At 46.1% G+C, this 25,094-nt stretch overlaps 1 protein-coding gene across 2 annotated transcripts in view; it reads left to right on the top strand.

Annotated features, from left to right (window-relative positions):
* Positions 1-25,094, top strand: part of FBXO42 (F-box protein 42) — a 108,194-nt gene that overhangs the window by 63,189 nt on the left and 19,911 nt on the right. For both annotated transcript variants that reach the window (XM_070381837.1, XM_005906010.2), the window contains exon 4: positions 5,711-5,845. In XM_070381837.1, coding sequence (XP_070237938.1) covers positions 5,711-5,845 — 135 coding nt within the window. The remainder of the gene's footprint in view (positions 1-5,710; positions 5,846-25,094) is intronic.

Below are 25,094 nucleotides of genomic sequence, written 5' to 3'. Positions count from 1 at the left end.
CCTCCTTTCTTCCCCCACATCCCTCCCTCCCACATTGCAGCATCTTACTTCCCCAGCCAGAGATCACACCTGTATCTCCTGCAGAAGTGTGGAGTCTTAATCACAGGACCGAGAGGGCTGCTGCTGCTGCTAAGTCACTTCAGTCGTGTCCGACTCTGTGGGACCCCATAGACGGCAGCCCACCAGGCTCCCCCGTCCCTGGGATTCTCCAGGCAAGAACACTGGAGTGGGTTGCCATTTCCTTCTCCAGTTCATGAAAGTGAAGAGTGGAAGTGAAGTTTCTCAGTCGTGTCCGACCCTCAGCGACCCCATGGACTGCAGCCCACCAGGCTCCTCCATCCATGGAATTTTCCAGGCAAGAGTACTGGAGTGGGGTGCCATTGCCTTCTCCGAGGATCAAGAGGGAAGTCCCCCTAAATCTTTTCTAAACAGTCTTCTTACCTTTTCTCTTCATCTGAACCTGGTCTAGACACTGTTGGCAGCCATCTCTAAAACTGGGGACCGTGCCACCTCCTAGCACATTTGGAAATAGGCAGGGTCATTGCTTATTGTCTTGACTGGAAAGTGCCGCAGGCAGTTAGCAGGCAAGGACCAGGGCTGCTGGGTGTCCTGTAGTGGACGGGATGACCCTGCACTCAAAGAACCAACCTGTTCAAAGTGACAGGCGCCCCGTGCTGGGAAGCACTGCAAATCTAAGACGTAAAACCAGCCGTATAACTCCTCTGCCAAAAAGCCTCAGCCTTTCTGCGTTGCATGTGGAAGTGTCCCCTCCTGTGGCCTTCAAGGCCCCAGCTTACCTTTTCAGCCTGACTCACTGCTGCATCCTTACACAGCCAGGCTCTACCCACACAAGATTCTGTGTTTGTCTGATATCCCTACTTCGTGGCTTTGCTTAGATGCCCTGATTTCATTTCCCTTCCCTCCCATTCCTTTTTAGCCCCTAGATATGTTCCCCCTTTCTTAATTGACAGAAAATGCCCTGACCTCTCAAACCCATCTAGGAGACAAAGCCAAAAGCCACCTTCTTTCACACTATTCTCAAATTCCCCAGTGTGGAGGTTAAGCTCTTCTCTTTCTCTGCTTATACTGCCTTAATACACTCTTCATACCTTCCTCTTAATGTTTATTACCATCTGCCTTTTACAATAATTATCTGTGTAAGAGAGACCACATGCCAAAGAAGAAATTTAGACTTGGGAAGCAAGTTCCTTGGCTTCTCTAATCCACACTTCCACAAAATGTGTATAACAAATTCTGTTTGTGCCACAGGTTACTAGGAAATTTAATTGAGGAAACACTTGTAGAAATATGTTTTAATCTGCCAAATGATAAGATAATGATGGTGTCTCCTCCACAAGGTTCCTGTCTACTTGAGAACACTCTGGTCCCGTGTCTCAGACACCTGTGCACCTTTCACAACACCCGGTTCCTAGTTCAGTTCAGTCACTCGGTCGTGTCTGACTCTTTGCGACCCCATGAATCGCAGCACGCCAGGCCTCCCTGTCCGTCACCAACTCCAGGAGTTCACTCATACTCACGTCCATCGAGTCAGTGATGCCATCCAGTCATCTCATCCTCTGTCGTCCCCTTCTCCTCTTGCCCCCAATCCCTCCCAGCATCAGAGTCTTTTCCAATGAGTCAACTCTTCGCATGAGATGGCCAAAGTACTGGAGTTTCAGCTTTAGCATCATTCCTTCCAAAGAAATCCCAGGGCTGATCTCCTTCAGAATGGACTGGTTGGATCTCCTTGCAGTCCAAGGGACTCTCAAGAGTCTTCTCCAACACCACAGTTCAAAAGCATCAATTCTTCGGCGCTCAGCCTTCTTCACAGTCCAACTCTCACATCCATACATGACCACAGGAAAAACCATAGCCTTGACTAGACGGACCTTTGTTGGCAAAATGATGTCTCTGCTTTTGAATATGCTGTCTAGGTTGGTCATAACTTTCCTTCCAAGGAGTAGGCGTCTTTTAATTTCATGGCTGCAGTCACCATCTGCAGTGATTTTGGAGTCCAAAAAAATAAAGTCTGACACTGTTTCCACTGTTTCCCCATCTATTTCCCATGAAGTGATGGGACCGGATGCCATGGTCTTCGTTTTCTGAATGTTGAGCTTTAAGCCAACTTTTTCACTCTCCACTTTCACCTTCATCAAGAGGCTTTTTAGTTCCTCTTCACTTTCTGCCATAAGGGTGGTGTCATCTGCATATCTGAGGTTATTGACATTTCTCCCGGCAATCTTGATTCCAGCTTGTGCTTCTTCCAGCCCAGCGTTTTTCATGATGTACTCTGCATATAAGTTAAATAAGCAGGGTGACAATATACAGCCTTCATGCACTCCTTTTCCTATTTGGAACCAGTCTGTTGTTCCATGTCCAGTTCTAACTGTTGCTTCCTGACCTGCATACAGGTTTCTCAAGAGGCAGGTCAGGTGGTCTGCTATTCCCATCTCTTTCAGAATTTTCCACAGTTTATTGTGATCCACACAGTCAAAGGCTTTGGCATAGTCAATAAAGCAGAAATAGATGTTTTTCTGGAACTCTCTTGCTTTTTCCATGATCCAGCGGATGTTGGCAATTTGATCTCTGGTTCCTCTGCCTTTTCTAAAACCAGCTTGAACATCAGGAAGTTCACGGTTCACGTATTGCTGAAGCCTGGTTCATAGTTGACATCTATTAATTCTGTGGAATTGTGTAACAAAGATATGAGCAATAGAGCTTCTTTCTTATGTAAAAATCAAGACAGAAAATGCAGGGGACGTAAATGAAGCCAGTTCCCCTAGTTATTTGATGAGTGTTTGTATGGCCAGACATGCAACTCTTGACTAAGGTAGAATGTCCCTTTCAGATTGACATAGGGGTCTGTTGAGTACCCAGCATTATGTTTTGAAAAACCTTTTGGTGTTCAGGCTGCATGTATGGTCAGGTCATTCCATACACATGCTAATCTTGCTCCTGCAATAGCCAGCAGGCCCAGACTGGATCACCAACCTGTCTTATTCCATAGTTATGTAATTACAGGCCTTATCAAGTATGTCCTGGCTTGTAGATGCTAGACACGTGACAACCTAAGCATGGGATAAATGCCTCAGGACCTTTCCCTGGAGACAAGAGAGGAAACAAGAGAATTTAACCTCTGAAAGTGCAAAAATTGGAGTTCAGTGAACATTCAGTGACTACCAGGAGCCATGGAAAATATGAAACAACTGGAAGACCTTGAACTTCAGAGAATTGTAGCACAGCAGAAAAGGGTTCAGAGCGCTGAAAACTCTTTGCTTACTGTGTGCGTAATTGTGAATATTTGATTTGTCTTCAAATAGGAATTACTAGACTTGAACTTGAGACGTGTGACTTTTAGCAGTTGTTCATGGAGCGGTCGAGCACGTTTCAGAAAATTTGAAGAGATTTAGCAGTTGGAATAATCACATTCTCAATGTTATTAATATTTTCTTAGCAGAGTAATTATATCGTACAATGAACAGTAACTTCTGTATAGCACATTCCAGTGGTCTGTGTTTTGAAAGGAAAATGTTCTGTTTGGGTGGAGAACTTTGGTAAAAGGAAATATCTACTTGAGCACTGGTATTTGCTTAAATTCTTAGTTTTTTCTAAAAGGCCCATTGAATTTGTTGGGTCCCCAACCCCCACTCAGGCCACCATGTAGGCGTCTTAAATAAAAATAGACAAACAGTTCAGTAGGATGCTTAAAATATTTGAGGGTATTATTGATGGCTGTTCCCTCATTCTCATTATATCTGAGTTCTAAACATAGCTACCTAAATTGACTCTCTTCCTCTCCAGGCTTTGTTGATAATGCCTGCTGGATGTTGAAAATACAGTGTGTGAAACTTGTCATTTCAGTCCCATTAGCTTTGCATAGAGTTTGGGCTGTGCCTTCCTCTTCCAGAGGCCTTTGTTTGCTCAAAGAGAGCAGGAAAATGCCATTTGCCTTATTTTAGTATAGGATTAAAATACACGTGGTGAAGATCTCACGGGGCCAGCTGCTGGCTAGGTTTCCAATCCAAATGCAGCAGAATGTTTGCTACCTCTTTGAAAAATAAAGGCACTGTGTTCTTTTACTACATGAAGGAAGCAGCTGCCAAGAGTTGGTCTTTGACTAATAGTGGGACATAAATGAGCTCCTGACTGTTTTAGTTATGAAATCATGGATTTGTCTTATCAAACATTGTTATGATGGACCTCAGTTAGAGTTTCAGAAGACAAGGGACATGGCTAATTTCTGTTCTGGGGTTCCGAATTATCCAGAGGAGTAGAATGTTCTCTTATGCTGGGCACCAGTCAGGTCCGTTTAAAATTGCCCTGGTTTGGAGCAGCTAGTTCAAAAAAGTATAAAAAGACCAAGATACTCGAAGCTTAATGGCTTTAGTGGAGACTGAAGTGTGGCTTCAGTAATTATACTTTTTGTTTGTTGAATGTCATCTAACTTGATCCATTGTTATTTGCAGTGCTTAACAACTCTGAAACATGAACAATGGAATTACACAGAATTTTCCTTTTGGGGGGCCACACTGCACAGTTTGTGGGCAGTGAAAGCATGAAGTTGTAACCACTGAACTGCCAGGGAATTCCGAGGATTACACTCCTTAATAGCCTTTCTTATTGGGATGTTAATGTAAACACTGATTTAGTTATGGATTGCAAGTTATTTTCAAGGCAAAGAAAGTCAATGGGGAAATTCCCTGGTGGCCCTGTGGTTAGCACTGTATGCTTTTACCGCAGGGGCCTGGGTTTAATCCCTAGTCAAGGAACTGAGATCCCTCAAGCTGCATGGCACTATCAGAAAATAAAAAAGAAACAAAGAAAGTAGTGGAAAGTGTGAAATCATGTTACCCTTCGTATTCCATCGTAGCATGTTTGAGTTCTGAGAGTAATTAAGTGTTCTGCAGATGTGAGCCTGTTGACGATTAAACGGCATTTTATTTCCTAATATCTCCAGTTTCTTTAATTTCTTTGTTAATCTGAAAAGTCTGTAGCCCTGTTACTGTGCTGTGTTAGAGGTCAGATGTTTCGGATTCACTCCTCCCACTGGCTGAGACTGTGGGGTGTAGGTGACTGAACACATTGCCTTTATTACCTCTTAACTCATCCAGTTTTCAGATGTGGCTTTCCTAGTGTGGAGAGTCCTTAAAGGCCTATCAAGTGGGCTGAGTTTAGAAAAAATAAAAAAGGAGGGTTATTCCCAGAGCGTTTGTGTATCACAAGAGGTAATTACAGCAGCAGCATTTCCCTTTTTCTGAGCTTGAGTAATGGTGCCAGAGTTCAGAAGGGATCTTAAAAACAGTGGACTAAATTGAGGTGGACCTACCGATGGGTGGATGATCAGCAAAGCCGTGCCGCCCTAGTGGGCTGAACCTCTGAATCTCTTTTCCCTTTCCACTTCCTTTCACTCATTGCACACTCTGAATCTACGTTCTCGTGTGCTCTTGCTAGAATTGTGCTGTCTTATGTAAAGCATGGGCAGCCTGCTTAGTGTGCTCGGAGATAACATTTCCACGGCTTCCCTCTGGTCCTTAAAGGTTAACGTAGTATTGAACCTGAAGGCACGAGGCTGGTTGTAGAAGGGTTGGCACCTGCTAACAGTTATGATACGCACGAAATAATTGGGCTTTGGAAGATACAGACCACAGTCAAGGTGTTAGAGTACCTTCAGAATTAGACACCGGTTGTTCATCACTTGTTTTCTTTCTAGGTGCGTGCTATTACGACGCTAATCAGTCTATGTATGTGTTTGGAGGCTGTACCCAGAGCAGTTGCAATGCTGCCTTCAATGACCTCTGGAGACTTGACCTAAATAGCAAAGAGTGGATCCGACCTTTGGCTTCAGGTGAGAGAGAAAATGCTGCTCTTTGCCCCTCACCAGGTAACTCGCTTCGCACGGAAACTCATGATCCTTTTGGTGTTGGTCTCAAGAACAGATTACTGGGGCCCCAGGTCCTTTGTCAAATCTGCTTGTAAACGCTAAAGAGTAATACGCTTGTGTAAGGTCTTTGTATTTTTTCTAAACTATACTTTATCATCAGTATTGGTACCCTGCCAGAATTGCTGTACTGCTGTGTGAACTCATTTGTGTGGCTTTCTCAAGTCCTTGTACAGGTGCGATATGCTCTTTGGTATGAAGTTGAAGTAACAGCAGCAGCACGGTCATGAGAACTGTAGCTGACTGACAGAAGCTATTGTCCCAGGGCTGAGATCTCTGAATGCCGCTTGTTGTTGCCAGTCAGCATTTGGGGAGTGTGTGAAACATGCCTCTGCTGGTTCCTCCTAACTGCTCAGGAGTGTGGGAAGATTCCACAGTCGGCGCAGCCCCGCATCATCCTGCTGCACCAGAATCTGTGCAGGAAGCTTCTGGGTCATTTTCTCTTTTGACCTAACCTTTCTTGGGGAAGAAAAACGCGCACACACACAATTGTTTCTGCACTCACAAAGCGGGGTGGCTTGAAAACGCAGTTACAAGCTTGGAGGGCCCAGGTGACAGACAAAGAGTCCGCTGAGTGTAAAGCACCCTGCTTGGCTTGTTGGCAAGCTTTTCCCAAACACTCTTCTTTTGGCCTTGCAGGGTTGCAATTCATCGTACTTATTTAGGTCTTGTTTGCTTTGATTACTAAACGGAAGGCAAGATGGAATATTAGAAAGGGCACTGGGCTAAGAGTGAGGCGACGTGAGTTTCATTTCTGGGCAAAAATCACCAATTCTGCATGTAACTCTGACCAAGTTACCATCTCTCTCTGGGAGAAGTGTGCAGGCCAATCAGAAGATCCTGTTTTTAAACGAGTTGAGAAAGCTGCTTTATGTTTCCCTGTATTTCTGTGAGGACTGCTCTGAATGTCTCAGCCAGGCGCTTAAAATCTTATTATGAAAAGAAGCTGCATGTTGCTTTCCCAGCGCTGTAGCTGCTGCTGCTTCCTCTGCGACAGATGACGCAGGACGGGAGCACAGAGTGGCAGCAGGCGCGCAGAGCTGGGCTGGGCTTGAGCACGTGGGGGTCTTCACAGTTACTGGAAGATGAGAGAGTGTTAATCTTTAAGATGTTTTGAATATTAGGACGATTTCAGAGCCTTCAGAACTTTGTACTTTGGAGCATTTCTTTTTCTAGCACTTTGTAACCCCTGTTGCACTTAACAAAGCATTGATTAATACTTAGAATCATGGATTCTAAAATCAGAGGCTCTTTTTAGCTTAAGCATCTTATTGCCATTGTACTTATTGTCCAGGCCCCATTTCAAAGTAGCTTTGATGTCCCAGTAACAAAATACCAATACCGCCTTTCTCTGTTTCGTAACCAAGCTTATGCCTTTGGGGCTTCCCTGGTGGCTCAGAAGGTAAAGAATCTGCCTGCAGCGCAGGAGACCTGGGTTCACTCCCTGGGTCAGGAAGATTCCCTGGAGAAGGGACTGGCTACCCAATCTAGTATTCTTGCCTGGAGAACCCCATGGACAGAGGAGCCTGGCGGGCTACAGTCCGTGGGGTCACAAAAAGTCGAATACGACTTAAGCAATGAACACTTTCATGCCTTCTACAATTGGCGTGGGTGTTGCTCTTTCTTGCACGTGTGGAGTTGTGGACCTTCGTAACCTATTGGCGTCTACTTTGCTTATTTTTCCTTATTTTTCTTTATAAGATAGACATGGCATTTTTGTTGTTGTTAACTACTAAGTTTAAAGACTATGCTTTGAATCCCCTAGGTAGAAGTGTCAGAGAAATAACTGTCTTTGTAATGCAGATTTTATAACTGATCTGAATTTTTAAAAAAATTCAGTGTTGGACTGTTCCCTTTTATAAAACATATTGGCTCCTAAAAGTTTAAAAGTAATTTTCTAACAGAATATCTCAAAGAATCTAGTTTCTGCATCACTCTAATCTACAATTAGAGGCTACTTTTTTGGTGGGGGGAGTAGAGACTGAGCTTTTTGAAATGTCTAGTTTAAATTTAAAAAAAATGAACAGTAGTTTAATCGAGAGTCCTGTGAGATTGTGGGCTTCGCAGGTGGCACTGTGGTAGAGAGTCAGCCTGCCAGTGCAGGAGATGCAAGAGATGTGGGTTCCATCCCTAGATTGGGAAGATCCCGTGGAGGAAGAAATCACAACCCACTCCAATATTCTTGTCTGGAGAACCCCGTGGACAGAGGATCCTGGCGGGCTACCGTCCACGGGGTCACAGAGAGTCAGGCACGACTGAGCGCACTCACACAGAAACATGTGGGAGTCTCGTTTAGGCGGAAATCCCACGGGAAGGCTGCCTGAGGAAGTGTTCCTCTCTGCTGTCATGAGTCCCAGCCAAACATCAGTGATTCCCTGTGAATAAAGCACAGTTGTCGGTGTGTCGTGCTGTGCCTGGCTCACCCATTCGAGTGCTTGGCGGTTGGTAAGCTGGGCTGGTGCCCAAGGGGAGGGTGCTGCCTGCTGCCCCTTGGTCCCAGGCGCGAGGTTTCCCAGCACCTGAGTATCTGCAGATGAAGAGCGTCTGGAGTGGCAGTTCCACCGTGTTCCGCCCTCAAGTGCAGCGCTTTGGAAAAGAGCATCAGACAAACAGTGGAGCAGCTCAGGTTGGGAGCCGAGTCTTGGTGCAGAACACCCTGCATCAGGTATCTTTTTACCTGCGTGGTTGGTGATATCGCACACGAGACTGGAGCAGCTCGTTTTGCTCGGTGTTGTAGCACAGGCTGGGGGGCTTCAGCCCCAGAAACTTATTTCTCACAGTTCTGGAGGCTAGGAGTCTGAGATCCGGGTGCCGGTGAAGGCTCTTTCCTGGCTCTCAGAGAACCAGGCAGCTTGCTCTGTGTCCACGTAGCAGAGAGAGAGTTCTGGTATCTCTTCCTCTTTTTGTAAACCGGATTATCTCCCAAAGCTCTCATCTTCATGTGCCATCCCCTGAGATTCAGACTCAGCATGTGGGTTTGGGGAGGACACAGCTCAGTCCATAGCAGTTGGAAATAATGTGTTTTGTCAACAAAACGTTGTCCTGCATTTCTTTGGAAATGATAGGAGGAGGAGTATCTGGAGAGAGGGGGGTGGTGATGAGTGTCGCAATGACGGCTCTTACAGTTGAGAGAGACCTGTGGTGCTTCTCTGACACTTCCACTGAGGTACCGCCTCCTCCCTTTTACATGCAGGTAGGCGAGTCCTGCCTTCGTGGAGCTTATGCTGTAACGGGGAAGAAACGGTAAACAGTCATAAAGGAAGCGAGGAATGGGATTTAAAATGAGAAAGGGAGATAGCCTTTTCTGCTGAGACATGACAGGTGCAGAGTGGAAGGCGGTGAAGGTGGCATGTGTGAAGAACAGGCGTGTCGGAGGAGCAGAAAGCAGCCCTTGTGGACGCAGCGTGATGAGCAAGGGTGGCGTGGCATAGACGGGGTTGAGGCGTAGATGGGAGCCAAGGGTATTGTGATCCTACATACATTTTAAAGAACACTGCTGCTGCTATTTAAGAAATGGATTAAAGGAAGGCAAGAAGGTGAAGCAGAGAGAACAGATAGGAGGCTGTCGGAATAGCACTGGTGAGAGCATGTGATGGCTTGGACCAGAGTCGCGGCAGTGGAGATAGCGAGAAGGGAGTGAATCTGCGCTGAATTTCTGTTAAAATTGATGGGACTTCTTGATGGATTAGATATGGGAGGGTGAGAAGGGCGATCAAGGCTGACTTACGTACACTTAGGTGGGTAGTGGGGCCATTTGCTAAAACAGAAGAAATATTTGGAAGAGGTTTTTTTTTTTTTTAATCTCTTTAAACGTTTAAGTGGTGGTATCAAATAATTCGTTGTTATGGGGAGTCTGGCATTTGAAACAGAGGCTTGACTTCCCGTGAGTGACGGCACAGCCCTTTTGCTCACTTAATTCTGCTCTCTCTTCATTTTGTTCATGCAGTAAATATTTATGGATTGCTTACTCTGTGCCCAGTATTCCTTTAGATGCTGGAGGTTCATGAGTGAATAAAACAGACAAAAATCGTACTCCTAACGGAGATTAAATTCAAATAAAGGAAAAGTGAAAGTGACTCAGTCTTGTCCGACTCTTTGCGACCCCCTGAACTGTGCATGGAATTCTCTAGGCCAGGATACTGCAGTGGGTAGCCTTTCCCTTCTCCAGGGGATCTTCCCAACCCAGGGATCGAACCCAGGTCTCCCACATTGCAGGCGGACTCTTTACCAGCTGAGCCACAAATAAGGGAAGACAGTTTAAAATGACAAGTACATAATATAATAGAAGATGGTTAATGCTCCTGAAACAAAACTGTAGCATAGTAAAGGGGATGAGGAACAGGGGAGACCACAGCTAGGGGTCGGGGGAGACTCACGGAGAAGGATGGTCACAGGGAGTGGACCGCGGGGGCCTCTGAGGAAAGAACATTCCAGAGAGCGAGCAGTGCGGGGGTTCCGGGGCGGAGGTGTGCCTGGGACAGTCTAGGGATAATGAGGGATCCTCTGTGGCTGGAACGGAGTGCACGAAGGAGGCTGTGCTCAGAGAGCTTAATGCAGGAGAAGCCACCACACATGCAAGGCCTTCTGGCTGCTACAAGGGCTTTGTGGGCTTTGTCACAGTCTTTGAGTGAAGTGGCTGGTCATTTAGGTTGCTGAGAAGACTGTAAGAGGGCAGGTATAGACATGAGATCAGTTAAGAAATGGTAGCAATAATCTCGGAGGAGGCAGTGGCACCCCACTCCAGTACTCTTGCCTGGACAATCCCATGGACGGAGGAGCCTGGTGGGCTGCAGTCCAGGGGGTCGCGCAGAGTCGGACAAGACTGACTTCACTTTCACTTTTCACTTTCATGCATTGGAGAAGGAAATGGCAACCCACTCTAGTGTTCTTGCCTGGAGAATCCCGGGGACAGGGGAGCCTGGTGGGCTGCCGTCTGTGGGGTCGCACAGAGTCGGACACAACTGAAGTGACTTAGTAGCAGCAGCAGCACCAATAATCTAGGCAAGAAATGATGGTGATTTGGATGAGGGTATTAACAGAAGGATAAAAGTTGGCTGCATTGGATCGAGTCCACAGTTTGGATGTGGAGTGTGAAAGAGAAGGAGTCAGGACGAGAAAATCGGGGGAGTGCAGCGGCGTGGGAGCTACCCTACATGCACGTGCTTCCTCTCCAGGCGAGGAGGGAGTCATCAACCGTGTCCTGCGCAGCTAAGTGGTCAAGTCGTACGATGACTGAGGCTTGGCTTTGAATGTAGCCAGGAGTCTTCAGTGAGAGGTAGGGATGACAGCCTGCTCGGAGTGGTTTTAAGAGAATGGGAAGAGAGGAGCTGAAGGCGATGTGAACAGCCCATTGGTTTCTTTAAGACTGTTGCTATAAAAGAGAGCAGGAAAGTGGGATGCTGAGTAGAAATTAGTGTAGAATTGAGAGGATTTTTTTTTAAGATGGCAGTTATAGCATGTTTATATGCTGATGGGAATCTAGAGAGAGGAACTGATTTGGATAGAGAGGAAGAAATTATTGCTAGGACAGTGTCTTTGAATAGTGACAAAACAGAATCTGCTCTGCGGGTAGAAGGGTTGACTGTGGACAGGAACATTGACCCTTTATCTGTGGAGCAAGGAGTCTATGATGACAGATGCTGGTGGGTGGCTAGATGTGGGAACGGGTGGAAGTTCTCTCCTGACCGCTTTATCACTCAGATAAAATAACGAAGGGTGGAAGAGAGCAGAGCCGTTGGAAACGCTGGCCAGCGAGTCTCAGTGTACAATCATATTCATTGTAGTCTTTACCAGGTGGCTCTAGGAAGTTGAATGTTTCACCTTCTGGTATTATATTAAGGCAACACCTTCATTCTTAATCGGTTTTGCTTGACTCAGCCTGTGTTCACTTCCCAAAGCAAACGAGCAGTTCTTAGGTATTTCAAAAGACTAATGTCTAAACCACTCTTTCTAAAATACCCCTTATTCATACTGAGGCTGATTTTGACATCTGTTTAATATATGATGTCAGAGAGAGTGAAAGCATTAGTTGGCTCGGTTGTGTCGACTCTTTGCGACCCCATGGACTGTAAACTCGCCCAGCTCCTCTGTCCATGGGGTTCTCCAGGCAAGAATACTGGAGTGGGCTGCCATGCCCTCCTCCAGGGGATCTTCCCCACGCAGGGATCGGACCTGGGTCTCCCATATTGCACGCAGATTCTTTACCATCTGAGCCACAAGGGAAGCCCTATGATATCATAAAGCACAGCCTGTCAACTCTAGGCCTGGGCACAATTGGTTTCCTATCACACTCTCCCCACCCTACCCCTCCAGTTTCTTCCCTTTCAGCCACACATGAAATCCTGAATAATGGCCTATGGTTCAGACCTTTGTTTTAGAAAAAGGCATCCTGGTCTACTCCATCTAGTGTACATGGACTCAGTGCCTGTTCTGATCTTGGACTTGCTGCTCCGGAGCTGCCAGCCTTTGATGTTAATCTCGTCTGCATTCTCTGGGCCTCAATTTCCTTCCCTGTGTAAAAAGGAAAAAGTGTAAAAAGACCACTGTTTGTAAAACCACACAGCAGGTCACCTGGGAAACTTACTAAAGTTCTAGATTTCTCAGCCTCATAACAGAGTCAGTCACCTAATCTCAAGGGATTGGGGAGAGAGTGGTAGATCTGCATTTTAAAAAAGAAAACATTTCAGTTGATTCCAAACCTAGCTGAATTTGGAAACCCTGGATCTCTGTGAAATCTCTTGGTTTCTTACTGGGCAAACTGTGATCTCACTTTGTTATCACAGTCTGTTAGGTGGGCGTGTGCCAAACTGGACTCCCTAACTGTTCTTAAGAATGGCCGCTCCGTGCTGTCTGAGCTACTGCTTTCTAGAAACAGCTCCCTGTGAGTCTAGTCAAGTGGAGGAGGGATGGCTACTCCTGCAGTTTTCTTCCCTGGAGAATCTCACGGACAGAGGAGCCTGGCAGGCTGTATATAGTTCACAGGGTCGCAAAGAGTCGGACATGACTGAAGCGACTTCGCATGCACACACGCACCCTAGTCAAGAGTAGCTGACCTTCCAAGGAAATGATTATGGAGAAGGGTTTGGAGGTGCAGTATGTGTTGCCCCAGACTCTTCATACGTACTGTCTAACTCTCAAACCAACCCAACTAGGTTGGCTCTAGTGTTATCCCCATCTCGCAGATGAGGAAACGGAAGCTCAGAGACTCGGCTAATAATTTACCTAAGATCACACAGTCAGTAAGTGGAGCAGTGATTGAAACACAAGGCTTTCGTCCTTAAGGCCTGTGTTTCTCAGGCTGCAGCACGCTGTGAGCAGTGCACTAGTTTCACATCATCAAGGTCACGTTTGTTTTTTCTTTATTTGAGGGATATTTGGTTTACGGTATTGTGTTGGTTTCTGCCATACATCAGCACGAGTCACAGGTGTACATATACCCCCTCCCTCTTGAACATCCCTCCCACCTCCCACCCCATTCAATTTTACTTTCTAAATGGACTTTTAAGTTTCAAATTAGAACAGAGTTCTCACACCCAGTTTTTCCTGTTAACATCTAGTACATTTTTGACAACTAATGAACCAATACTGATATTTTACTAACTAAAATCTGTACTTTATTCAGATTTCCTTAATTTTTTTTGCTAATGTCCTTTTTCTGTTCCAGGATACTTAGTGTCTCCCTAGACTCCTCTTGGCTGTGACACGTCCCCAGACTTCCTGTTTTCGGATCTTGCCAGTGTTGAGACAGGACTGCCATTCAGTTAGGGTTTATCTGATGATTCTCTTGCGGTTGGACTGGAGTTACGGACTGGGGAGAGGAGGACTGGTGCACAGGACTCTTTCCATCGTATCCCAACATGAGCACACACTGGCAACATGATTTAGCACTTGGTGCTCACCTTGTCTCCTGACTTGAGGTAGTGTTTATTAGATGCTTTTCACATCATAATAATAACTTTCTGGCCGTTATGTCTATCATCAGAGTCAGGAAAGGATGATGAGTAGAGGGTGTGTCAGTGCAGAAACCTTTTCATACATAGAGAATTTTAAAATATCAACATGATTTGCCTTTTTAAATTTTTTGGTGGCAAGCTGGAGTTTGCTGAAGACAGGATCTCTGCTTTATATTATGACCTTATAAAATGACCTTATATTATGATCGTATAAAATCAAGATCCTTCCAGCTATCCAGAGTCAGAAGCTCTGCAGGAAATAATTTTGTTTTTTTAGGACCATTCCCCAAGAGAAAAAAATCACATCTTACAAAATCACTGAGTAATCTTACAGAACAGCTAGTTTACTTTTGGAGTCAGGGGCAGGAAAAAGAAAAAGTAATGGTCATATCAGATGTCTTTAGGAAGGCCAGAATATCCTTAGAAGCTGGAAAGTGCTGGAACTGCCCAGAAATACCTGCCCAGACTGTCATTGTTTCTCTTCTGTGTGACACCTGAAAAGTGACACACGTAGGCTTCTTGCGTCCTTTGAGGAAGCTTTCTGTCCTGTGTCTATGTTTACTGCCCTTCCCTGAGCCTGTGGAAATGTCACTACGACAGAAAGGCACCCGGGGTGCCCAGCACCGGGCAGCCGCTCTGGCCAAGACCGCCCAGTGCCTCCCCGCCTCAAGTCCAGATGCCAGTGCTGACAGTGAAATAGCTGGGTGTAGAAGTTTTTTAGAATAAAATACGTAAGTGTACTCACAGGCATTGGGTTCTACTTTTTTAGCATTATTTTGCATCTGAACACTTGATACCTTTTTTAAAAGTCAACATGATGTGCACATGTGTTCTGAGAATACCCATCTGTGGAGATGGGGGAGAAGTGGATGCTTAGCAACTGGCAAAGTGTAGCAAGAGGACGCTGTTTCATGCCTTTCAAATGCACTCCAAGCCTCCATTCTCTGTCTTAAAAGCAAATCGTTGATTTCACTGCTTAAGCATTTCTTTTGTGAAGGAACCCCAACCAGCACTTCCCTGCGACTCCTGCCTTGATTTCACCACAGTGCACGCAGTCTTCCCTCAGTGTGTCTCCTCCACGTTGGAGATGCTGCGCCCTTCAGCTCTGTTCATTTGGCCGATCCATGAGCCTTTTCTGTTCTTTCTAAAAACCCTCTAGTGTTTTCCCCTTATTTTAGATGGAAGGTCAGAGTGTCCTTGATAATAAGCAGTGACTGTCCTTAGACTCCTGAGCTCTCGTGGATCGTGTGTGCTATCTTGACGAGTAGGTTTTAGTTGCTCTTGGATTCCTTGTGCAGCAAGACTTTCAGACTGTCCGGTGTTTCTGTTACTGTCAGATATCCACATAACCCCTTGCCCCGCCCCCTCCACCTCCCACGACAGCATTTCATGTTTTACGACCACAGAAAACTTCATTTTGTATGATTTATTAACATTATGTCCTGAATGAAATTGTTCCCCCATATGGGAAATTTGTGTTCCTGTACGGGGGAACACAAATGGTGTTGTCCTTGAGTGCTTCTCACTCCCTCCCCATAAACGACCCCGTTGGTTTCCAGGGCACTCAGCAGTGCTGTGTACCAGCTCGTGCCCCATGCACACTGGTTTGGCTGTTTATTCTCTGTGCAATCCAGGATCAGGCCAGTTTCGCAAGTTTTCCAAGTCTTGCTACCTTGAGATTTTGTAAAGAATCTACAGGGTGCTTTTCTGAGGCGGGTGAGAGCAGTATTTGGTCATTTGTTAACTTAAAAACATCAACCTGAATTCTGGGAAACTGTCCTTTCAAAGCTCAGAAGCTACCTCTCATCTTTTCTTTGGGAGGTGAACTCTTGAGCTTTAATTGATTCTGCTTATCAAAGAAGTAGTGAGACAGGCCAGGACCTGGCTTGCTTTGCCGTGGTGCTTGCACCGGGACAAACCTCTCCTCCAGCAATGAAGAACAAAGAAACTGTATGGGACTAACTAAAAATAACTGCATGCTCAGCTGGAGCAAACTGGACAAAAGCTGCAGAAAAACCAAAAAAAAAAAATAAAAAGACCAACCCACCGCCACTTCTGAAGAGCCAGGAGTAAAGTAGGGTATGGGAGCAGCAGCAGGGTACCGAGCGTGCCCCCTGCACAGAGCACCGCCAGAGGGGCGGGCAGAGCACCTGGGCCAGCCCTCCGGCCAGACCCCGGACACCCCCTGCCTGCACCCTGTATAAGAAGCAGGCTCCCCCGACCCCTCCTCAGCCAGTGAGCAGGAACGGGGCCTGTTGTCTGTTCTCAGCCCACCCGCTTCATCAGGGCCCCAGCAAAGTCTGTCCTGAGTTTCTCATCTGGTCTCCAGTCACTGACTGTTGATTGAGGAAGGCCAGGAGCCCTGGTTGGTGACAGTAGTATCCCCGATAATTCTCTTTTCCATGGTTCCCTTGAAAGTGATTATGGGCTATAGATTTTGTATGTGGTTTGTTGACTTTTACACTGTGTTCCTTTTTTGCATCCTCTTCCAATTTTAGTAAGCTTTCCGAAACCCCGTTGCCCAGTCCTAAAATGTCTCTTGCTATTTTACACACACATATATATAAATTGAGTGAGGAATGTGCCGTCAAGCGCCTCACATAATGAATTCTAGCTCTGACAGTGGATGGCCGGCGTGTCTGTTGACTGGGGGCAGTAGTGTGGCATTAGCTTCGATGTCAGCCGTTTCCTCTTTCTTAGTATGTTGAGACAGTTTACGTGAAGGAAAACGAACAGATCTTAAGTGCCCCACTCACGTATACAGCCATGTGACGGTCGCCTGGAGCAAGATGCACAGTGTTTTCATCACTTCGTGGAATCCCACTGTGTCCCTTTCCTGTCGGTGCCACTCCCCACAGAGGTGCCCACCGTTCTGACTTCTGAGAGATCTTTTCTGAGCTTCAGCTTGATGTTTTTTTTTTTGATTCATGCATAGGCTGCATCTGTCCGTGGTTTGTCCCTTTTCATTGCTCTGAGTGTTCCGTAACAAGAATATAGCACCTTTTTTTGAACCCATTCTTCTGTTGATGGCTACTTGGGTTATTTCCACTTTGAATGTAGCTGGAGTCAACATTCTTATATAAGTTTGTGGACATATGCGCTCATTTCTTACTTAAGGTCTCCTTGTCAGCCTTAAGGAATGTTCTAGATGCAGTCAGTACCCAGAGAGTTCTCTATTCACTTAGTCCTGCTCTAAGTAGGAGGATGTGATGATGTAACTAAGTATTTTAGAGGTTTGAGGAGGGAAGACCACTCAGCTGGTGGTAAAGGTATATGTATTATTAGGGCCTCGTGGACTATAAAGAAAGCTGAGTGCCGAAGAATTGATGCTTTTGAACTGTGGTGTTGGAGAAGACTCTTGGGAGTCCCTTGGACTGCAAGGAGATCCAACCAGTCCATCCTAAAGGAAATCAGTCTTGAAAATTCATTGGAAGGACTGATGCTGAAGCTGAAACTCCAATATTTTGGCTACCTGATGTGAAGAGCTGACTCATTGGAAAAGACACTGATGCTGGGAAAGATCGAGGGCAGGAGAAGGGGACGACAGAGGATGAGATGGTTGGATGGCATCACTGACTCCATGGACGTGGGTTTGGATGGACTCCAGGAGTTGGTGATGGACAGGGAGGCCTGGCGTGCTGCAGTCCATGGGGTCGCAGAGAGTCAGACACGACTGAGCGACTGGACTGAACTGAACATGACCCAAAGTAATGGAAGGAGCGTGTTGTTGAAGGGAGGGAAGTCTGTTGGTAGTGCTGTTAAGAGTACGGCTTTTGTGCCGAGCAAACGGGTTTCCATCTGATCTCTTCACACTAAGGTTGGTTAGGAACTGGATGACCTTAGGTTGTGTAACATTTCACTTGCCTCACCTTTAAGGTAGACATGGTACTGTCCACCTTTCAGAGTTTCTGTTCATATTATATACAACACAGCACACAGATGGAGTGGGGATGGGCGAGCTGGTTGAGCAGACACCTTTATACACGTGTTCACAGAAGTACTAGGTAAGAAGGAGAGCGGTCGGTCATGAGTTATCCTTGAGTTCCCAGAGCTCGAAAAGTGACTGCATTCATTTCTTTGTTTGTTCATTTTCATGCCTTTTTTAATTGAGTGAAAGTAAAAGTGAAGTTGCTCAGTCGTGTCCGACCCTTTGCAACCCCATGGACTGTAGCCTACCAGGCTCCTCTGTCCGTGGAATTTTCTAGGCAGGAGTACTGGAGTGGATTGCCATTTCCTTCTCCAGGGGATCTTCCCGACCCAGGGATCGAAGCTGGGCCTCCCACATTGCAGGCAGAGGCTTTACCATCTGAGCCACCAAGGAAGCCCATTAATTGAGTGTTTTTGCCCCATTCTGTTCTGAATAGTGCAGCTGTAGGTGTGAACGGCAGCAAGGTCTGTAAGACAATAAACAAATCAATACAAAGAAAATATAAAGAACTACAAGAAAGTAGATGGAGGTGTTTAAGTTATAAAATGTAATAGAGCCAGGACTTAAATGGATGGATGGGTTTTAAAAGAAAGTATGATTTACGAGGAGAACAGTAGTACACTGATGAAATAGGATTCTGGTCACAGTGTTATTTGTCCACACTGTGTGGCTTGCAGAATCTTAGTTCCCCGACCAGGAATCGAACCCCGGCCCTGGCGGTGAAAGCACCGAGTCCTAGCCACTTGACCGAGGCAGAATTCCCTATTATGATTTGTGTTTTTTTTAGACCAGTTGTTTTTATTAAGGTTAGATGCTTTTGCTTAAAACGACTCTGAAATATTTGAATCTCCAGCTCCAGTTTTTTGTTTTCATAGGAGGAAGGTATCCAGCGCCTAGATGCCACTTAGACGCGCCAGTTGTTATGAAGAAGGCATAGGGTGTTACCTAAGTGACTCCCTTAAATTCTTTGCGTATTAGCTCCTTCCCAATTCATGGGCCCATTCCTGGTTGATCTTCTTTGAGCTGGTGATTTCTCCTTGTCTCCTCTAGCCCTACGCAGTCCTAAGCAGCCTGGATCTGTGGTGGTCCCGGGAGATGTGAATGAGAACAGAGCCAGTGGGTTCCCCTAGGAAAGGAAGGCATCCTTTCTGTTTATTTATGAAGTTCAGATCCTGGGGTTTTTCCAGAATACATGCTTTTCTAAAGTGAATGCACCTTCTCTCCTGGTGGAGAGAAGAGTGGAGAAGTTTATGTGGCACAGACCTGGGTGAACTCTGGTCCTCCTGCACCTTCTCTCCTGGTGGAGAGAAGAGTGGAGACATTCATGTAGCACAGACCTGAGTGAGCTCTGGTCCTCCTGCACTTTCTCTTCTGGTGGAGAGAAGAGTGGAGACATTCGTGTAGCACAGACCTGGGTGACTCTGGTCCAGGGAGAGGAGAGACACGCTCACACTGCATCTCAGTGTAGCTCGCTCCTGCCTGACCAAGGTTCTCCTGTTTTGATACCAGGCCAGAAACTTCATGACCAGCAGCATTGTTTTCACTTCTAAACAGAGCCACTTAAGAGGGCACGCACTCCCGCCATCAGAACTGTAGTTAACAAGTTATCAGATTAAATTCAGATTCTGGACCTTGTCCCCTTCCCCAGAAATTGAATCAAAAGACTGCTTGAAATAGAAACAAGGAGCTGTTACTGGTTTTCACGTTAATTTTTAGCTGATCCGTGCTGCCCTGTCTATCAAGTGGTCTTTCATGCAGGTTTGTTTAGAAGTGAAAACAATGCCAACTGGGGATTTCTTTTTATTCACACCTGTAGTATATATAGTTATGAGTGAGGGAGGGAAAGTCGCTCTGTCGTGTCCGACTCTTTGCGACCCCGTGGACTACACAGTCCATGGAATTCTCCAGGCCAGAATACTGGAGTGGGGAGCCTTTCCCTTCTCCAGGGGATCTTCCCAACCCAGGGATCGAACCCAGGTCTCTCGCATTGCAGGCGGGTTCTTTACCAGCTGAGCCGCTGGGGAAGCCGTGGCATATATAGTTACACAGGATCTAACATTTCCTCACGCCCGTTACAGAAGTCCCTCTTGTTCTGGATGTTCTGTAATGACCCAGCAGGTGATGTTGTTAAAGATGTGGGTATAATTGCAATAATGAACATGTGTGCCCTGAAGCTTGGGATCCAGACAAGCTTTAAAAGCTTTGTCTAATATTAGTGAGTTATTTTGATATCAATCAGTAACTTTCTGACCATGCTACAGTTGAAGAATAAAATAGTAAAAGCAAAAAAAATAGAAGGAGTGTGAGGGGAACACCCAAAGAAGCGTTTGGCCTTTCCCTAGTGAAAGGCCTCCTGGGAGGTTGTGACTAACTGGACCTAGGTCTCATCCCAACTCCTGAGGCATCCACAACCGTGTGGCTTCCATGAAGGGGTTCCGTTCCACAAGCATTTTCATAAGAAATAGTTCCTGTCTTCTAGGCTAAATAATATAACACTTACTTATTGGGGGGCTCTAAATGGATCATTTCCGGAGAAGGCAGTGGCACCCCACTCTAGTACTCTTGCCTGGAAAATCCCGTGGAGGGAGGACCCTGGCAGGCTGCAGTCATGGGGTCGCTGAGGGTCAGACACGACTGAGCGACTCCACTTCCACTTTTCCCTTTCCTGCATTAGAGAAGGCAGTGGCACCCACTCCAGTACTCTTGCCTGGAAAATCCCATGGATGGAGGAGCCTGGTGGGCTTCGGTCCATAGGTCGCACGGAGCTGGACACAACTGAAGCGACATAGCAGTAGCAGCAGCAGTAGCAAATGGATCATTTCAGCACTGTACTAAATATAGCATATACTAAGATTGAGGCTGGATATAGGACATCCCTTTCCATTCACCCCTTCCTCCTCTAGGAGGGTCTTTAGCCCAGCATGGGAAGGGGTGTGCTGGCAGAGGTCCTGAAGAAAGCCACGTCTAGAAGAATTCAGTTCCTTTGTATCCAGTACCATGTCCTTGGTGACCAATTTAAATCCCTACTTTAGACTGAATTAAGGAGCACAGTTGGCTGGAACCAAGTCTTGGAAAGCAGGAGTTCAGGGGTTTTGTAGTGACTTTGCCAAAGAGTAAATTTATATTTAAAGTTTTGTTCTTTAAAATGAGCATTATAGTTTTGTATCTTCCCTGGACATCTAAATATTAAGTAATTTCCGCGTAATTATTATTGGCCGCATTGAAGTTAAACTGGAAACATTTTCATCGGCTGAAGAGGAACTGATCTGTCTGTTCCAAACAGAACCTCTGTGGTCCTGGCTTTAAACTTTAGAGACCATTCTGAATAGTTATTTGTCTTCAAGGTATTTATAGCCTACAACAGACTTTATATTCATAAATTGTGTTCTTCTCAATTTTCCTTTCTTCTCCCCCTTCCTCAAACCATAAAACCATGAAACATACGTTTCTTGTTCTGTTCACAAAGTTTTACCTATAAAATCAAACCAGTTTAGAGATACACACAGTTAAATTGTAACTCCAGTAGTTTTCCTTTAAGGAGATCCCTGCCTCCTAAGTTATAACTTAGTGCCTCCTAAGTTATAAGTGCCAGCTTAGCTTCTTGTGCCCTGTAGGCTTTCTGATTCCGATGCTAATATGATATTCTGGGAAATGGCTCTCCAAATTATTCTCTTGACCTCTGAGTCTTGCTATCAAAGTCAGTCACTTCACATACTACCATAGTCTCTGTTCACCAAAGGCTTGGTCTGTTTCCTAAGACCCAAGTTGGGTCTTATCTGCAAAATCCATCTCTCCCACCCCCTACACGCAGCAACTCAAGCTTTTCACTTGAGAAGCACCCACACAAGAGGCCATGAAGTAGGGTTGTTGGTTAGTCTGGTCTGTCTGGTCTTATTTTGCCCTCGAGGCCACTTTTGTGTGGGAAGGACGAGTGAACCTCCTTTGGAGCTGCGAGTGAATGCCTTTCATTGGACCTACCCTGAGAAAGTGAGTGCGTGTGAAGAGTTGTTAATACGAGATGGAGAGTGTGACCTCAGACCTCAGTCCCATTGTTCATTCTGTAAATGTCCCCTTTGGCACCATTGCTGTAAGATAGTTTGAAACCATCCAGGGAAAAGGTTTTGACTGCCAGTTAAAAAGCAGTTTAGACCATGTCTCCCTTTTTAAAAAAGCAAATCATACACCAAAGCACTCCATGAACAGAGTGGAGGTCCTTTGGTCTAGTACTTTTCTTCTGGATTCACTGGCATGCTAATGAGTCTCTCATAGTAAAAATTTTCATACTCATAGTTTTCTTGTTTTCAAACTTTACCTCTTAGAAGTACCTAACTCCTAGTATTGGATCTATTTTCATAGTCATGGAGAGCTATTAGCAAGTCATTTATTGCTGTAAATAAGTCTAAAAGTGATTCGTCTGAAAGCAGTAGGTGGAATAATTTTTTCTATTTCTTTTGCAGTGTAGGTTCAGTAACATGTGGATGAGGATGACCAGGGAAATGTTTATATATTGAAAGTGTTAAAGCAGTTCCTTTCAGCACCCCTTTAGTCGAAGCACTTGTCAGGGAACACCTACTTTGGACCCTTGTTCATGCAGTCATACACAGAGTGCATACACGGAACAAAGTCTGGTTGCGTCCAGCCTTGAGGAGAATCATCCTCACTGGGGAAAAGGGCAGAAGGAGGACCAGGTGCCTTGTGGTGTCGTACTGGAGCATCGTGTGACTACGGGAGTGCCCGGATTCAGGGCTGATGCCCAGTAGTCTGCGGTGAAGCTGGTGGAATGATAATAGAGATAAAGTGCGCGGTAAATGTAGTGTGTGTGAGCCACCCTGCACCCCAATCCTGGGAAATTGTCTTTTTTTTTTTTTTTCCACTAAACCAGTCCCTGATGCCGAAAAAGGTGGGGACCACTGGTCTAACAGGCTCACCTGAAGGTTATTTAACTCTCTGCAATGTGGTCCTCAAAGTCTAGTCATCAAACATCAGGGTCACCTGGGAACTTGTTAGAAATGCAACTTCATGGACCGTACCACATACCTGCTAGACAGGAAACTCAAAAGTGGGTCCCAGCAAGCTGCGTTGTAACAACTCCTTCAGCTACTTCTGACACAACTGAAATTTGAACTACAGCTGTAAAGGAATTGTAACTTTAACATTTGCACTTAAACCCCATACCTGCCAGAGACGCTCAGAGGGCTCAAACATAGGTTGTGTGCACCAGGACCCAGACACCCCACAGAGACTGAGACAGAGCTGCATCTCAGTGTCTCCTGAGGAGGTAGGGTCAGCAGTGGACTTTGGCAGAGGCTCTGGGCGCAGCAGACCTGGGTGTGGCATAAGCCCTCTTGGAGGAGGTCGCCAGTAACCCCATCATAGAGCCGCCATAACTTACACAGGACTGGGAAACAGCCTCTTGGAGGGCACAACAGAACCTTGGGCGCCAGGACCTGGGAGAAAGGAGCAGCGACCCCAGAGTGACCCAGGCTTGCCCGGGAGTGCCCAGGAGTCTCCGGCAGAGGCGTGTGTGTTGGTGGCTGCTGCAGGGTCGGGGGCACAGAGTGCAGCAGTGCCTTTGTAGGGCCTTCTGAAGGAGATCACCATTATCGTCATTACCCCCACCATAGTTTGGCCTCAGATAAAATAATGGAGGGAACACAGCCCTGCCCATCAACAGAAAATTGGATTAAAGATTTACTTAGCATGGCCCCTTGAGAGTCCCTTGGACTGCAAGGAGATCCAACCAGTCCATCCTAAAGAAAATCAGTCCTGAATATTCATTGGAAGGACTGATGTTGAAGCTGAGATTCCAATACTTTGGCCATCTGATGTGAAGAGCTGACTCATTTGAAAAGACCCTGATGCTGGGAAAGACTGAATACAGGAGGGGAAGGGGATCACAGAGGATGAGATGGTTGGATGGCATCACCAACTCAGTGGGCATGAGTTTGAGTAAACTCCAGGAGTTGGTGATGAACAGGGAGGCCGGGCGTGCTGCAGTCCATGGGGTCGCAAAGAGTTGGACACGACTGAGCGACTGAACTGAACTGAACTGAAGCATGGCCTCGCCCATCAGAAGACCCAGTTTCCCCCTCAGTCAGTCTCTCCAATCAGGAAGCTTCCATAAGCCTCTTATCCTCCATCAGAGGGCAGACAGATAGAAAACCCAATCACAGAAAACTAACCAATCTGATCACGTGGACCACAGCCTTGTCTAACTCAATGAAACCATGAGCCACCCTGTGTAGGGCCACCCAAGACGGACGATTCAATGTGGAGAGTTCTGACAAAACGTGGTCCACTGGAGAAGGGAATGGCAAACCACTTAAGTATTCTTGCCTTGAGAACCCCATGAACAGTATGAAAAGGCAAAATGATATGACACTAGAAGATGAACTCCCCAGGTCGGTAGGTGCCCAATATGCTATGGAGATCAGTGGAGAAATAACTCCAGAAAGAATGAAGAGACGGAGCCAAAGCAAAAACAACACCCAGTTGTGGATGTGACTGGTGATGGAAGCAAGGTCCGATGCTATAAAGAGCAGTATTGCACAGGAACCTGGAATGTTAGGTCCATTAATCAAGGCAAATTGGAAGTGGTCAAACAGAAGATGGCAAGAGTGAACATCGACATTCTAGGAATCAATGAACTAAAGTGGACTGGAATGGGTGAATTTAACTCAGATGACCATTATATCTACTACTGTGGGCAGGAATCCCTAGAAGAAATGGAGTAGCCATCATACTCAACAAAAAAGTCCAAAATGCAGTCAGATCAGATCAGATCAGTCGCTCAGTCCTGTCCGACTCTTTGCGACTCCATGAATCGAAGCACGCCAGGCCTCCCTGTCTATCACCAACTCCCAGAGTTCACTGAGACTCACGTCCATCGAGTCAGTGATGCCATCCAGCCATCTCCTCCTCTGTCATCCCCTTCTCCTCCTGCCCCCAATCCCTCCCAGCATCAGAGTCTTTTCCAATGAGTCAACTCTTCGCATGAGGTGGCCAAAGTACTGGAGTTTCAGCTTTAGCATCATCCCTTCCAGAGAAATCCCAGGGCTGATCTCCTTCAGAATGGACTGGTTGGATCTCCTTGCAGTCCAAGGGACTCTCAAGAGTCTTCTCCAACACCACAGTTCAAAAGCATCAATTCTTCGGCACTCAGCCTACTTCACAGTCCAACTCTCACATCCATACATGACCACAGGAAAAACCATAGCCTTGACTAGACGGACCTTTGTTGGCAAAGTGATGTCTCTGCTTTTCAATATGCTATCTA

Source organism: Bos mutus, chromosome 2, assembly GCF_027580195.1.
Source record: "Bos mutus isolate GX-2022 chromosome 2, NWIPB_WYAK_1.1, whole genome shotgun sequence".
Lineage (NCBI taxonomy): Eukaryota > Metazoa > Chordata > Mammalia > Artiodactyla > Bovidae > Bos > Bos mutus.
This window is presented reverse-complemented; position numbering and strand designations above follow the sequence as displayed.